This window comes from Heterocephalus glaber, unplaced genomic scaffold, assembly GCF_053883595.1.
Source record: "Heterocephalus glaber isolate CG9 unplaced genomic scaffold, H.glaber_assembly_v1.0 deba00001561, whole genome shotgun sequence".
NCBI classification, from domain to species: domain Eukaryota; kingdom Metazoa; phylum Chordata; class Mammalia; order Rodentia; family Bathyergidae; genus Heterocephalus; species Heterocephalus glaber.
The window spans coordinates 11,053,157-11,068,921 of record NW_028258349.1 but is presented as its reverse complement, the minus strand read 5'-3'; the positions used below and the strand labels follow the sequence as shown (position 1 = coordinate 11,068,921).

General features: G+C 43.0%; 1 protein-coding gene across 2 annotated transcripts in view; it reads left to right on the top strand.

The window, feature by feature from the left end:
• Positions 1-15,765, top strand: part of Garre1 (granule associated Rac and RHOG effector 1) — a 52,153-nt gene that overhangs the window by 29,505 nt on the left and 6,883 nt on the right. The window contains exons 8-10 of one of the 2 annotated variants that reach the window (XM_013077477.3): positions 8,272-8,397; positions 9,677-10,710; positions 14,858-15,023. In XM_013077477.3, the coding sequence (XP_012932931.1) occupies positions 8,272-8,397; positions 9,677-10,710; positions 14,858-15,023 (1,326 nt within the window). The remainder of the gene's footprint in view (positions 1-8,271; positions 8,398-9,676; positions 10,711-14,857; positions 15,024-15,765) is intronic. The other variant, XM_087191167.1, reaches the window with a different exon arrangement.

The following is a 15,765-nucleotide window of genomic DNA, read 5'->3' as shown; positions in this document are numbered from 1 at the left end:
AGCTTAGTGCAAAGGGCATAGGTTCATCTCCAATACTGCAAAAAAATAAATAAATAATTTTTTTAAATTAAAAGGGCTGAGGATATAGTTCATTGTCAAAGCCCTGGATTCCATCCCTGGCACCAAATAAGTAAGAGCCAAGAATGTTTGCATGCATTGTAATCCCTACACTTGAGAGGGTCGAAGAAGAGGATTATGAGTTCAAAGCCAGCTTGGACTACATAGCAAGACTCTGTCTCAAAAAACCAAAAAAGGGATTGGGGATTTAGCTCAGTGGTTCCACCGCCTGCCTCACAAATGCAAGGTCCCGAGTTTGATCCCCGGTACCAAAAAAAAAAAAAAATGAGGGGTGTTTTTAAAAAAGTGCTGGGGAGTATAACTCAGTTGTAGAGTGCTTATGGGTTCAGTCTCCAGAACTGAAGGGCAAAAAAGAAAAACTTCCTACAAGTCAGTAAGAAAACAGCCAAGGAATATGACCAGGTAGAAGGAAGGCATGATGGTTACCATGCAGTGACACACATCTGTGACTCAGCTACTCAGGAAGCCGAGGAGGGAGTATTGAGAGTTCAAGGCCAGCCTGAACAACATAGATCTTGTCTCAAAAAATGAACATCTGGGCATGGTGACAAATACCTATAATCCTAGCACTGAGTCTCAGGCAAGAGGATGAGTCCAAACTGGGAACTTAGCAATTTATTGAGATCGTGTCTCAAATTAAAAACGGCTGGGTATGTAGCTCAGTGGCGCCATGCCTGTCTGGCAAATGCAAGGTACTTTGAGTTTGATCCCCAGTAAGTAAATAAATAAATAAATAAAATTGATTTATTAATTAAAAGGGCTGGGGACATAGCTCATTGTGGGGCCCCTAAATAACGGTGACTAAAAAGAGACAGAAAGAAAACACAAAATTCTTGTGATCAACAAATATTTGAAGAAAATATGTAACCTTTCCTAGGGCCGGGGATTTAGCTCAGTGGTTTTGCTGCCTGCCTTGAAAGCACAAGGTCCTGAGTTCAATCCCCAGTACCAAAAAAACAAAAAAAATAATGTCTATGAAGAGAATATGTAACCTTTCCTAATGATGAAAGGAAAACAAAGTTTAAAAACCACATGATGCCATTTAGCTGAAAATGTTAAATATTGCCAGGGATTTAGCTCAGTGGCACCAAACCTGCCTCATAAGCACAAAGTCCTGAGTTCAATCTGCGAAAAGAAAAAAAATGAAAATGTGAAATATTTTAGAATAACAATGCTAAATAATTGACAGTACTGGTTTAGGCTACAGTCCAAGCTCATAGAGGCAAACGTTGTTGAACAGAGAATAAATCACACAGCCTTTTTAGAGGAATAGTTTATTATATCAGAAACCTAAAATAAGGATATGATCTCAGCAGTCATACAATTCTACCTCTAAGAATTTGTTCTAGTATACATGCAAATTTACCTATACAGTGTGTCATCAGAGTTTTATTAATAGCAAATAGCTAATGTCTTACAATGTATGTCTAATTTTTGCTTGGGCTGGGGATTTTGCTCAGTAGTTTCGCTGCCTGCTGCGCAAGTGCAAGGACCCAAGTTCAATCCCTGGTACCAAAAAAAATTTTTTGCTATTATACTCTGGATGCGTATTTAAATCGTTTAAATAGGAAAAAGTAATAAGGAACAAAGACACTATTATTGGTCCTTGTGTGGACTGAAGCGGTGGTTGGGTAATGCATACATGTTTGTTTTCAGAACAGTACTGGGAATTGAACTCATAGCCTTCACACCAAGCTACATCCACAGCCCTTTTTTATTTTGTATTTTGAGACAAGGTCTCACTGAATTTCTGAGTTACCTAGGTGCGCTTGAACTTGTGATCCTTCTGCCTCAGCTTCCCAGTGCTAGGATTATAGGTGTACACTACTGTGCTTGGCTGACAGATTGAACCAAAGGCTTCACATAGGCTAGCCAAGTGCTCTGAGCTACATTCCCAGCCCTAAGCTGTTTATTCTTGAAACAGTGGTAGTTTCGGACAGAAGTGTTTAAAGCCTTTTACTATATAAAGAGTTACCAATTCGTTTTATGTCCCAAAACCTCCTTTCTAAAAAACAGAAACAAAGCTATGTAGCTCTAGCTGGCCTTGAACTCACAGTACAGCCTCGTCAAATTGTGATCCTCCTCCGTCAGCCTCCCAAGTTCTATAGCTATGTACCACACCACACCTAGCTCAAGGTTTTGATTGGATTCTTGAGGTGTTATACTGTCTGAAATTATTGGTAATTTATATACATAACCTTCATTTCTATCAAACAGTAAATTAAAAAGATCATTGTTCTGTAAGATTTTGAGTTCCCAAATTTCTAATTAATTTTACAATTCAAATTCCTATTGAAAAATATTCAGCTTTATTAGGATTCTCATTTTGATGAAAACAAACCGAACTTTTGTATAATTGGGTGACTGTAAACAGCTAGTACTAAAATGGTGAGCACTTCAGGTGTCTTCCAAAACTTCCCATGTAGTTGGTTTCCTTTTTCCAAGAAAAAAACCTGGAGTGAGTCCTTGCAGTGGCTCCCTCTGGTGTCTGCCTTTGTTAATGATGCAAAACCTTAAGGGTGTTTTGGGGTTTGGGGCGGGGGGTGGTTTTTTTCTTTGAAATAAAAGTTTGAGTATCTCTTACCTGAATTGCTTGAGACCAGAAGTATCTCATATTTCAAATACAGTATTTTCACTGGGGATTTAGCTCAGTGATGCTGCCACCTGTCTCAAAATACGCAAGCACTCTGTCACTGAGCTACATCCCCAGTCTGCATACGGTAGACTCTTGACTTGCTTTGCTAACAATATTTTTCAAAAGATGGTTAAGTTAAGCAGTCATTTCTGTTTATCTTGTTTTTTTAGCTCAGTGGCGCCCCTTGAAAGCACAAGGTCCTGAGTTCAATCCCCGGTACCAAAAAAAAAAAAAAAGAAGATAAACAGAAATGATTGTAGCTCAGTGGCAGAGTGCTTGCCTAGTATGCATGAAGCCTTGGATTTAATCCAGAGCACCACTAAAAAAACAAAGAGGAGGAAGAATTTATGATATACTATGCTTTTAGTGCCCAATTGCCCAATGATACTGTATTTTTTCCAAACAGATGCCTACTTTAGCAGTTTAAACTTTTTTTTTTTAACTATCCATCCATTGTTTCTTTCAACAACATTCACTAAATATCTGCTTTGTACCCGGCATTGCTGTGGGCTCTGGGAAGTTAATAATGAGCAAGACTGACAGGGCCTCTGGCTCTGATAGAGCTGACTTTGTAATGGGAAGGAGAGGAGATAGCTAATAAGCTAAAGAGATGAATTCAGGGGCTAGCAAGTGAATGAAGGACATTCGAGGACAGTGACATTATATCACTGGGAATAATTAAGGTAGAGAAGGAGGGGAGACTATTTTAGATGGTGAGGTCACTCAGAAATGTTGTGATACTTAATTTAAGGATGTGATATTTGATTTGAGAGGTGCTGGCCATGCTGAGAGCAGATGGAGAAAGCATTCCAGGCAGAAGGAACAGCAAATGCAGAGGCCTGGGGGATAAACTGGCATGGTTATGATGGTAATGAAGATGAGGGGATCATAGAAGTCAAGACTTTCAGGGCCTTGAGGGAATTAGATTTTTACTTAAGTACAGGTGGAGGATTTTAAGCAAATCTTGATTTGTCAAGAGGATGGGTTTAGTCCCTTTTCTTGTTTTTTCTGGTACTAGGGATTGAACACAGAGCCTTCACTCTGAGCTACATGTTCAGCCCTTTTTTATTTTTTGTTTTGAGACAGGGTCTAGCTGAGACTCTCAAGTTGCCCGGGCTAGGCTTGAACTTGTAATTCTAATGCCTCAGCCTCTCCAAATTTGGGATCACAATTGTTCACTACCATGCCCAGCTTGGACTGTCTCTTAAGGGCATATTATCAGTTTGCAAGATTGATGAATATAAAAATGACGCTTTGTTGATTTTTCAGAAAAAGAAATTATTACCACTTGGAGCTGGATTACTCATACCTGCATGACCAGCACATAATCTTCTAGTGGACAAAATCACAGTGATAAGCCAAATCACAACAGCAGTCAGCTTGGGAGCATAGAGCAAGTATGTCCAGGTTGAGGGAATTGAATGCATTTGAAGCTTGGCCTGCTTCAGTGGCCAAGATTCTCTCGCAGAAATCTGAAGTCTGGTTGGGAACTAGCAATGCTTGCCTTGATGCACACCTTTTGCCGTGCTACTAAGACTGGCCAGCTCTCATCCTCACAGGTAGATCTTCCTGAGCCACGTCCTGTTGGGGAGTACTGCTGCCTCCTCAGGGTGGCTTCATAAGCCTCATTTCCATGGTAACTCCCAGCATGCCCAGGAGCTGACAGACAGCACCTTCCTGGTGGACTATCTCTCAGACAGTTCTTTCTCTCAGAAGAAGTCACTTGGTGGAAGTGCCCTGAAAGGACAGTGTAGACCTGGGTAATGAGAAGCAGCCGACCAAACCAAGATTTCAAGGAACAGCAGTCCAGGAAAAAGGTTCTCAGATATGAGCAGGGGCCGGGGATTTAGCTCAGTGGTTCTGCCAACCTGCCTCGAAAGTGCAAGGTCCCGAGTTCAATTCCCGGTACCAAAAAAAAAAGTACCAGTTCTAGATGTGAGCAAACTTACTCAGAGAACAGGAGAAGACCTTAGGAATAAGGTAGAGGGGCCGGGTGAGACAGGACTTTATGGCCAGGTAAGGGGTTTAGATTTCATTTCTGCCATGAGGAGATGCCACTGGGGTGTTTAAAGCAGGAGTGCTGTGATCTGATTTGCATTACAGGATATACTCTGGCTGCTGTGTGAAGGGTTTGGAGGGACAGGAAAGAGAGAGACCAAATGGGAGCTAATTTCTTCGGTAGATTCCTGGAGTAGAGTGGTATTAAGAGAAGAAGTGAGAAGTGCCTGGATTCAGAATATGTTTTGGAAGATGAGTTCTCAGGATTTGCTGCTGGATTGGATGGGGATGTAAGGGAACTAGATTTGTAGACTGTGGAGTAGATACTTATGTGATTTATGTATTAGAGAAGTTTGTAGGAATCAGTGGTTTTTGTCATGGAGAAAACTCAAGAATTGTGCAGATGAGGTTACCTTGGAGGTGCCCATCAGCTGTATAAGAAAGATGTCAGGCTTGCAGCAGCATCTCTGAGGTTGTAGTCTAGGGATGATCAATAAAAATTCTCTAGGGAGAGAGGACAAATGCCTGGAGCCTTCTGCCATACAGAGATGCTAAAGGAGAAAAGAAGTGGGGGGAGTCATCAGGGCAAACCAAAAAGGAGCTGCTAGTGAGGTAGGAGGAAATTGGAGCAGGTGTGGGGCCACTGAGGCTAAACAAGATAGTGTTTCTGGGAGGAAGAAGTGTGCAGAATGTCATGAGAGATTAAATTGGCAAGATCTAAGTTAGATTTTAAAAAGCTACTTTCAGGCAGACATTGTGCATGTGGGTAGTCCTAGCACTTTGGAGAGTGAGGCAAGAGAATCACTTGTGTCCAGGAATTTGGAACCAGCAACATAGCAAGACCTTGTCTGAGGGGTGAGGAGAGATGAAAAGGAACAAATAAAAAGCTGTTTTAGTGTAATTAGATGATAAAAGTCCAATCAAAATGGGACAAAAGGAGAAAAGGAAGAAGAGGAGACTGTGTTTGCTAACATGGGGAGTGAAGAAGTACGAGAAGTTGGAGTGGAATGCAGTGCTGAAATGGTGGCTAAGGGGCTGATTTCTTTGCCAAAAGGAGTCACTCAAAGAGACACAGGCTAATTCTGTGATCCTTGGGAAGGCAAGAGAATACACAGCACCAGCGCTGAGGTAGAGGCCAACCCTTAGCAACACAGGGTATGTCTGATTTAAGACGGGAGGGAATGGGCTGGGGATTTAGCTCAGTGGTTTTGCCGCCTGCTGTGCAAGCACAAGGACCCGAGTTCGATCCCCTGCACCAAAAAAAAAAAGCCAGGAGGGAAGGCACAATGTGTGGACACAGAGGCAGGTGAACTGGTAGAATTAGTGGAAAGTGAAAATGAAGAAGCTCTCATCTCCTCACCTGTGTTTTCTGTTATTGAGAGTTGAGATAGGAAAGAATGGGAGGGGTAATAGGCATATCATTGCACTTGGGAGAAAGGAGTGTGAAATAATCATCTTTTTTTGCAGTACTGGAGATTGAACCCATCACCTTGGCACTGAGCTCCATACCCAGCCTATTTTATTTTTTCTTTTTGAGACAGGCTTGTATGTTGCCCAGTCTGAGCTTGAACTAGGGATCCTCGTGCCTTGGCTTCCCAAAGTTCTGTGATTCCAGGCATTCACTGCCATGCCTGGCAGGAATATTCTCTTAAGAGGGTTAAAGTTAATTTATGAAGAGGCCATGTTTGTTGCTTGTCTGAAACTCACAGTGAGGGCAAATGGCAGGCTGTGAGGGTGTTTTTCCTTCATTGACTCTCATCTTCTTAAGAACAGGCATGAATTGCTTTAGAGGAAGAGAGGGGCAGGAGCTTTGCAGAAAAGAGTTCATAGAGTAGTAGATTTTGTGCCAGACCACAGAATCAGAGCAGGGCACTGAGGAAAGCTGGGGCTGTGCTGGGTGTTGCACAGTAAGAGGACATTAGGGCCCCTGAAGGCAGCCCCTTCACTGAGTTCTCTCCCTCCTAAACAGACAACACAAAAAGGAGTCCATGGAGGCCTACAAAGTCCCATATGCACACACTTGTGACGCCAGTTGTGTGAGTTTCCTACACCAAGCAGTTCTCCAGTTTGCTGACAACCTACATGTTCGTTCTGACACTCACTACCCTGAGTTGGTACAGAATTCACAGACTGAGGGCTCAGTCCCACAAAACTGCTTCCTACTTCAGACCCCAGGCAGCAGCCTCAGGTTGTCACATGTACTGACCAACTAACTGTAAATTCAGGGTTCCCATAACCCCTTCTTTGGGTTTGATAATTTGCTACAATGGCTCACAGAACTCAGAGGCACATTTGCTTACTTTTATTGGCTTCTCATAAAGGATATTACACCGGTTACAGAGGATCAGCTAGATGAAGAGGAACACTGGGCAATAGGTATGGGAACAAGTGCACAGCCACCCTGCTTTCCCCAAGGATGCCCCTCTCTGAGCACCCTGATGTGTACACTCACCTTGAAGCTCTCCAAACCCCATAGTTTTAAGAATTTTTGGCCCAGGGATTTAGCTCAGTGGTTCCGGCGCCTGCCTTGCAAGCACAAAGTCCCGAGTTCGATCCCCAGTACCAAAAAAAAAATTTTTTTTATGGTAGTTTCATTGTGTAGACATGATTATTAACTCGGTCTGGAGCTCTGCCTACTTCCCTCTCCAGAGGGTTGGGGAAGAGCTGAAAGTCCCAAGTTTTTCATGATGGCTTGGACTTTCTGGTGACCAACCTCCATCCTGAAGATGTTCAGGAGCCCATCAAAAGTGATCTCACAAGGGCCAGGGATTTAGCTCAGTGGTTCCGGCACCTGCTTTGCAAGCACAAGGACCTGAGTTTGATCCCTGGTACCAAAAAAAAAAGGTGATCTCACTAGCATAGAAGACCTAGAAAATTCCAAGGGATTTGAGAGCTCTTATGTCAAAGACCAAATACCAGAACAAAAGCTGCTCTTAGTACCCTTATCACCCAGGAAGTTACAGGGTTTTAGGAGTTCTGTGTCAGGAACTGGAGACAGAAACCAAATTTTTGCAGTTGGTCTCTAACATTATGGTTCAACTTTGTTTTTTCCACTTTACAATAGTATGAAAGCTTGTTCATGCAGCCATTCTGTTTTTTACTTTCCATGTAGTGTACAGTAAATTACATAAAATATTCCACATAAAATGGGCTTGTCTTAAATGCTTTTGTCCAGTAGTAGGTTAGCTCACATGTTCTGAGCATAATTAAGGTAGGTTAGACAAAGCTATGATGTTTTTTAGGTCAGATGTGTATTAGATGCATATTTTACTTACAGTGTTTTCTTCTTAGAGTGGGTTTATCAGGACATAACCCCACTGGAAGTATTCTTTTTTTTTTTAATGTATTTCTTACTTTTACAAGACCCCATGTGCTATTGTTTCTTCTACTTTTTGCAGAGCAGTGAGTTCCAGTCTTAGCCCTGTCATTCTCTAAATGTTCTTATAATTCCTATTTTTATTGAATGCTGAAAATTTATAAGGGTTGTAGCCTTTTCCATGAAACTTGCTTGAATCCGGTTCACAGAGAAGTGCCGCCAAAGCTAACTATTTTGTACTTAGGTGCCTGAAAGAAGACCCTGCCACCATGTCCCTGCTGCAGAGAAGCCTGGATCCTGAGAAAACCCTGGGTCTGGTAGATGTGCTCTACACAGCTATGCTGGACCTAAATCGCTGGAGGGCAGGGAGGTTGGTGTCCAGTCACTTGAATTGTCTGTCCAAGAGATATGCATTTGGGTCTACACCCAGCAATGATGTGACCTCATACAATCTTACATATGTGCATGTCACTCATAGTATGTGGGTAAATAGGCCAAAAAGAGAGATCTTCCATAACTTTTTATTTTGGGGTAAATTCAAACTTACAGAACAGTTGCAAAAATAAAGAATTTCTCTTTGCCATTTACTCAGGTTCCCCAGTTTGTACACACTTTGCCCTTACTTGTTTTATCATGAAAGTAAATCCAGGAGAACTTTCCACCCAATTAATAATTTCCTTATGAACTAAGGGCAGAAAAATGTTTAGAAAATTTACTTATCTCCTTCATGAAATTTAATTATATCTGAAAGTAGCTGACAGCTGCAAGGTTATCTCTGGGAATTATGAATTTTGGAACTGATAAAGATTTGAAACATCTAGCTATGACTCCTCTCCATTTTTTTTTTTTTTTTCTGGTACCAGGGATGGAACTTAGGACCTTGCGCTTGGAAGGTAGGCACTGAGCTAAAACCTCGGCCCACCACTTCATTTCTTAACTCTTTTTCTTTTTTTTTTTGGTACCGGTGATTGAACTCGGGTCCTTGCGCTTGCGCAGCGGGCAGCAAAACCACTGAACTAAATCCCCAGCCCTTCATTTCTTAACTCTTGAGGACACAAAGGCTGATAACAGTGACATGACTTGCACAGTTACATCAGCCATCACCGGCCTGAGTTCCTGCCCCTTGCCCTTTCTATCCTTAGTGTTCTCTTACATACAGCACAGGAAAAGAGTGCTCAGAAATCTTTGGAAATAATAGCCATCCATTCAACAACAGTGGTGTGCAGTGACCCAGGTCCTCCCCCGCACCACCCTTGACTGTGTAGATTTGTCCACTGCTCTAGATCTGCCTAGCTCTTGGTCCCTGACCTGAAAGCACAGAGCCAGGCCCTGCCAGTTGCATCCCCCAGTCTAGCCTTGCTTTGCTTTTCTTTGCTACCAAATGTTACCATTTCCTCATCCCTGTGTTAGAGGCTATAGATTATGTACACTGAAACCCCTTGAGTGTTCATTTATTTATCTATAAAATAAGTAAACCTGGTATCAACCAAAGGGGTCTTTCTTGTTGTTAAAGTCTTTGTGTGTGTTCCTGAATATTGAACCCAGGGCCTCATGTATGCTAGGCATCAAAGTCTGCCCTAAATACAAAGAGGTCCATTTCATTCTCCAGTATGTAAATTTCATGTTTTTGTTTTGTCTTGTTTAAATAGGGAACAAGCTTTACCTTGCATACAGATCCAGCTTCAAAGGGAGATCTGTGACTTTGGGAATCAGGCTGACATGCCTTCTGGAAATGGAAACAAATCTTCAGGTGGCCTGCAGAAGACATTCTCCAAACTGACATCCCGGTTCACCAAGAAAGCATCGTGTACCAGCTCTAGTAGCAGCACAAATTATTCCATCCCAAATACCCCTTCCAAAAATGTCTTCATAGCTGGGTGTTCAGAAGAGAAGGCCAAAATGCCCAATAATATCGATACCCGGTTACAAAGCATTTTGAACATTGGTAATTTCCCTAGGACTACAGATCCTTCACAGTCGGCTCAGAATTCCAACAATCCAATGGCCAATGGTTTTCTCCTGGAGAGGCGTGAGAACTTCCTGCATGGGGATGATGGCAAGGACGAGAAGGGTATGAACTTACCGACTGATCAGGAAATGCAGGAGGTGATAGATTTTCTCTCAGGCTTTAACATGGGCCAGTCGCATCAGGGCTCCCCATTGGTGACAAGGCGTAATTCTGCTGGCACAGCCATGGTGACTGAGCAGAAGGCAGGAGCCATGCAGCCACAGCAGCCATCATTGCCAGTGCCCCCTCCACCACGACCAACACAGGCTGGGGCACACACACCTCTGACACCCCAGCCGGGTCTTGCACCTCAGCAGCAGTCCCCAAAGCAACAGCAGCCCCAGGTCCAATACTACCAACACCTATTGCAACCCATTGGGCCACAGCAGCCCCCACCTCAGCCTCGTGCACCTGGAAAATGGGTACATGGCTCAGTGCCACAGCCAGCACAGCCCATGGGAGCAGGTCTGTCTTCTCTTGCTCAGTGGCCTGGCATATCTGATCTCAGTTCTGACTTGTACAGCTTAGGTCTAGTGAGCAGCTATATGGATAATGTGATGTCGGAGGTTTTGGGACAGAAGCCACAGGGACCTAGAAATAACACCTGGCCAAACCGTGACCAAAGCGATGGAGTCTTTGGAATGTTGGGAGAGATTCTGCCTTTTGACCCTGCAGGTATGTGAGGCCTCCCCGCTTCTCACCCCATTTGAACATAAAATGTAGGACTTCTCTGGCTGGGTGCAGTGGTGCATGCCTGAAACCCCAGCACTCAGGGGGCTGAGGCAGGATTGCCACAAGTTCAAGGCCAGCATGGAATATATAACAAGAACCTGTCTCAAAGGGGGGGGGGGTCCTTAAACCCTGTCTGTGATACCCTTACTTATCATGGTAAAATAATCTAATCCCCCTTTAAGACCTTTTCTCACTGTGTGAGAGGCAAGTGCAGACCAGATCTAGTAAGAGAGAAAAGCAATAGTGAGGAAGAGATGGAAAAGGTAATTCCAACTACATTTGGCTTTATGGAGGACAGGATTGAGGCTAAGAGAAGTTACTTGAATGGCTCATAATCCTGTAGTTTAAATGGATATCAATCTAGGCCCTCCTGCTTCTGGGAGCCAAGGCAGATGGCCCTTTGTATGTGACTTCTTCCCTGATTATACACAACTTGATCTTGTGGTGATCTTTTCCCTAAACTCTAGTAGCTATTTAAGATGGTAAAAGGCTAAGGATTTAGCTCAGTAGCACTGCACCTGCCTCGCAAGCGCAAGGTCCTGAGGTCAATCCCTGGTACCTGGAAAAAAAAAAAAATTAAGATGGTAGGGCACCCACCTGCCTCCATAAGAGTACAGCTTCTCCTGGCCTAGACAGTGAGAAACTACCATTAGATTCACCCTAAGAAATTAGAGAAAGAACTTAGATACAAAGCTAAAATAAGGGTAAAACCAAATAATATTACAAAGAAAAATATAGCCAGGCATGGTGGTGCTTGCCTGTAATCCTAGCATTCCAGGAGGCTGAAGCAGGAGAATCAAGTTCGAGCCCAGACTGGGCAATTTAGTGAGACCCTGTCTCAAAACAAAAAATTTTAAAAGGACTGGGGATATAGCTTAGTGCCAAGGCTCTGGGTTCAGTGCCCAGTACCTGGGGGGAGGGGGATATATATGACAATGTATGTATATTATTTTCTTTTTTTTTTTTGTACCGGGGATCAAACTCAGGACCTTGCGCTTTCGAGGTAGGCGGCAGAACCACTGAGCTAAATCCCCAGTCCTAATATTTTCCTAAGTAGGGTAATGTTGAAATGAACCAGGAGCTGTGGATTTATAGGCAACTTTTTTCCAAGTTTTAAGGCACAGATAAATCCAAGATATTTAAACTACTCTAGACACAGAAAAAGGGAAACTATACCCTAATTCACCTTTATGAAGTCAATGTAACTTTACCATAAAAACTTTATAAAACTTTATAAGGATTATTTTAAAAAGCAAACTGTAGTACATCTCACTTATGAATATGGAGAATATGGGTAGATGTAAGAAAATTTAGCACAGTGTTTCAAAGTATAATAACTGTTCCTAAAACTTATTTCAGGGGTGTAAGAGTGGTTCCTATCAGGAGCTCTGCTATTATACAGTAATCCAGTACCATATATCAACCAGTGAAATAAAAACTAATCTTATCAATAGATGCTATTAAAACTTAATAAAAGACACTAGCAATTTCTAAGCAAAACAAAGTAAGCCCCTCAAAGTAAAATATGAATAGAAGAAAATTTGGTTTTGGTTTTTTTTGAGGCAGGGTCTCACTGTGTAGTTCAGGCTGGCCTTGAACTCACTGTATAGCCTAAGCTGGCAAACTCACAGTGATCCTCCTGCCTCAGCCTCCTGAGCACTGAGATTACAGACATGTGCCCCAGCCCCAAAAAAGCACATCTCTTTGATGGTAACAGAACTGAAAAAGCAACTTCCCCCTCCAAAAAACAGCCTTCTAAATTATTAAGAGTATATGATAAGACGGCCTGCCTCGCAAGCGCAAGGTCCCGAGTTCCATCCCTGGTACCAAAAAAAAAAAAAAAAAGAGTATATGATAAGTACACACTATATAGGTATGTAGATACAGATGGTTTTTTTCTAATTTAGCAAAAGTAATACAGAAGTGAGAAATATATTCCTTCCATATAGGGAGAATACCAGGAAATACTATAAATCAGCATCGCAAATATTTGCCCAAGTAAATAGCCACCAGAAAGATTCCTTGCTAAAACATCCTAGCATTAAGTATTAATAGAAAGACATGTTTGCGTCTTTCAGAAAAACTTATGGAGCTGCCTGTGCTGTCTTGTTCCCCTTGGGCAGATGGATTAGGGCACCTAGTGCCCACAGTCCTGGGCCACAGAAGGTGAACAGTTCTACCTTCTATGAAAGTGCAGGTCCACCTGGCTGCCACCAGTGGGGCTGGGCATGGGATATTTTCCCAATTGGTGATAAATGTTCTAAACATTTTTTTTTTTTTTTTTGGTACCAGGGATCCAACTAAGGACCTTACGCTTTCAGGGCAGGCACGGTGCCACTGAGCTAAATCTCCGGCCCTAAACATTTCTTGACAGTCATGTAACTAAATCAAGAATATAGATACAGCCAGGAGTGGTGGCACATATCTCAGCATTTGTGAGGCTGGGGTGGGATGATTGTGAGTCTAAGACTAGCCTGGGGTACATAGTTCAAGGCTGGCCTGTAAAGAGTCAGGCATGGTGGCTTATGCCTATGATCTCAGCATTTGGGGGCCTGAGGGAGGAGGATGGCTGCGAGTTCAAGGCCAGTCTGGGCTACAAAGCGAGACCCTATGTTTAAAAAAAAAAAAAGGGCCACCTTATATTACATTTTTGAGACCCTGTCTCAAAAAAAAGAGTAGAAGCAGTGTTTGGCAGAATTTTATCATCTTCGAACCACATTGAGGCCCTGACAATGCTTATATCTTTGACCTACAAATTCTCTTAAGTGAGTCCTTTCTGACCTGCAAGTCCTTGATGTCACTTCCTGTAGAAGTCACCCTTAGGTCCTAAGATGTATATAGCGCTTTGTGCAAATTAAGAACATTAGAATACAACGCCCCTTCTTGGAAAACAAAAACAACCCCTGGAGCATGGTTTAATGAACTGTGAGATCTAGTCCTTGATTGCAGCCCCTGCTCCTAGTATATGCATCTTTGTGCAGCTTACAGGTGGCATAGCCTCTGTAGTGGTCCTCCAACAGTGCCCTAAAATCAAACTAAAAGTGGGATTGTGCCCTAGTATCTTTCCCAATTTGAAGTTAAAAGGCATGCATGGTTGTCACATTTTGTTTGTGGCCCACAGATACTTTCCTCCCATATCTTTTTTTCTCCCATCCAGTGCTAGGGATCCAACCCAGGGCCTTCTGCCTACTTGGCAAGTGCTTTACCAGCCACATCACCAAGTCTCTATCTGGCTGACCGTGATGCTTTGCTAACTTTCAAGTTACTGGTTTGCCAAAGTCATCATCTGATTTCTTAAGTTGTTAGGTACTCTAAGTACATAGCAGAAAGATATTGGAGGGCCGGGGATTTAGCTCAGTGGCTCCGCCCCCTGCCTCGCAAGTGCAAGGACCTGAGTTTGATCCCTGGTACCCCAAAAAAAAGATACTGGAAAATGTAGAAGTAACTAATAACAGTGGTGCCTCAGTTTACAAACTTATTTGTTCTACGATTTTGGAAAATATGGCCATGTTTCTGTTTGTGTGGGAAAGATGGCTGCGGTTTGTCACCCGATGCAGTTTTTGAAAAAAAACAAAACTATACCAAAATGCTTCTGTTTGTGAACCAAACTGTTTGCAAACAAGAGTGTTCGTAAACCGAGGCAACACTACATTTGTCTTTAAAATGTAGTCATAGGGCCAGGGATTTAGCTCAGTGGTTTCGCCGCCTGGTGTGCAAGTGCAAGGACCCAAGTTCAATCCCCAGTACAAAAATAAATAAACAAATAAATAAATAAATAAAATGTAGTCATAGATAAATCAATTTTTTTCCTTTCTGTCTTCCTTTCACATTCAGCCTTCCCTTTTCCTAGGCATAGCCCTTTCTGCCAGTCCCTGCACACACCATCCTTACATTCAGACCTGCATGCTGAAAGTCCCATCTCACCCTACCAGATATAGCTTGCAACCAACTCTTGGGCCGACTCTTTCCACAACATGGCACCTCCTTGCCACTTTCCATTGTGTGTGAGTAGCACATCCTCAGTGGGTGCAGAAGGAACCAAGAGGCCAATTTGGCCCCAAACCCTGTGTGTTCCTTTGTCTCAACACAGTGGGCTCAGACCCAGAATTTGCACGCTATGTGGCGGGTGTGAGCCAGGCAATGCAGCAGAAGCGGCAAGCCCAGCACAGTCGTCGCCCAGGCAACCCCCGGGGCAACTGGCCACCCATGGATGATGCCCACCGGACCTGGCCTTTCCCAGAGTTCTTCACAGAAGGGTAAGTGCTGGGTACAGCAGGGAAGCTAAGTTTGGGATCTGGGTGTCCCGAATGGGGTCTATGAGAAGGGAGACTCATTGACCTTTGGCACTCTGGTCACCAGTTCAGTTCTAGGCCCCCCATGAGGGAGTGACATGAGGTTAAATCTCCAGGGGTCAGAGTTTTTATGACCATAGGTTGTCAGGTGGTATGATGTGACCCCGTATATACACCATTGATATAAATTCATGATTTAAAACAGATTTTTCTATTCAAGACAAAGATCTTATCTGATGGTGTTTGTAATGTAATTGTCTATTGAACATTGTCTTTATACTGCAATGAGCTTGAGTGAAACCCATGTGAATTATGAATACTTTCATTAAATCCTACAAGAAGCAAAGGTGGAGCTGGGGTGTGGCTCAGTGGCAGAGCACTTGCCTAGCATGTGCAAGGGCCTGGGTTCCATCCCCAGCACCACCACCACCAAAAAACAAAAAAAAAAGATAGCCAATTATGACGATGTCGGTATATAATCCTAGCTACTCTGGAGGCTCAGGAGGGTCACAAGCTTAGGTGACTTAGTAAGATTCTGTCTAAAAAAATAAAAAAGTGATGGCACACACCTGTAATCCTGCCACTTAGGAGGCTGAGGTAGGAGGATTGCTTCAAGTTCAAGGTCAGCCTGTGCTACATACTGTAGTGAATTCAAGGCCAGCCTGAACTACACTGTGAGACCCTGGCTCAAAAAAACCCAAATAAA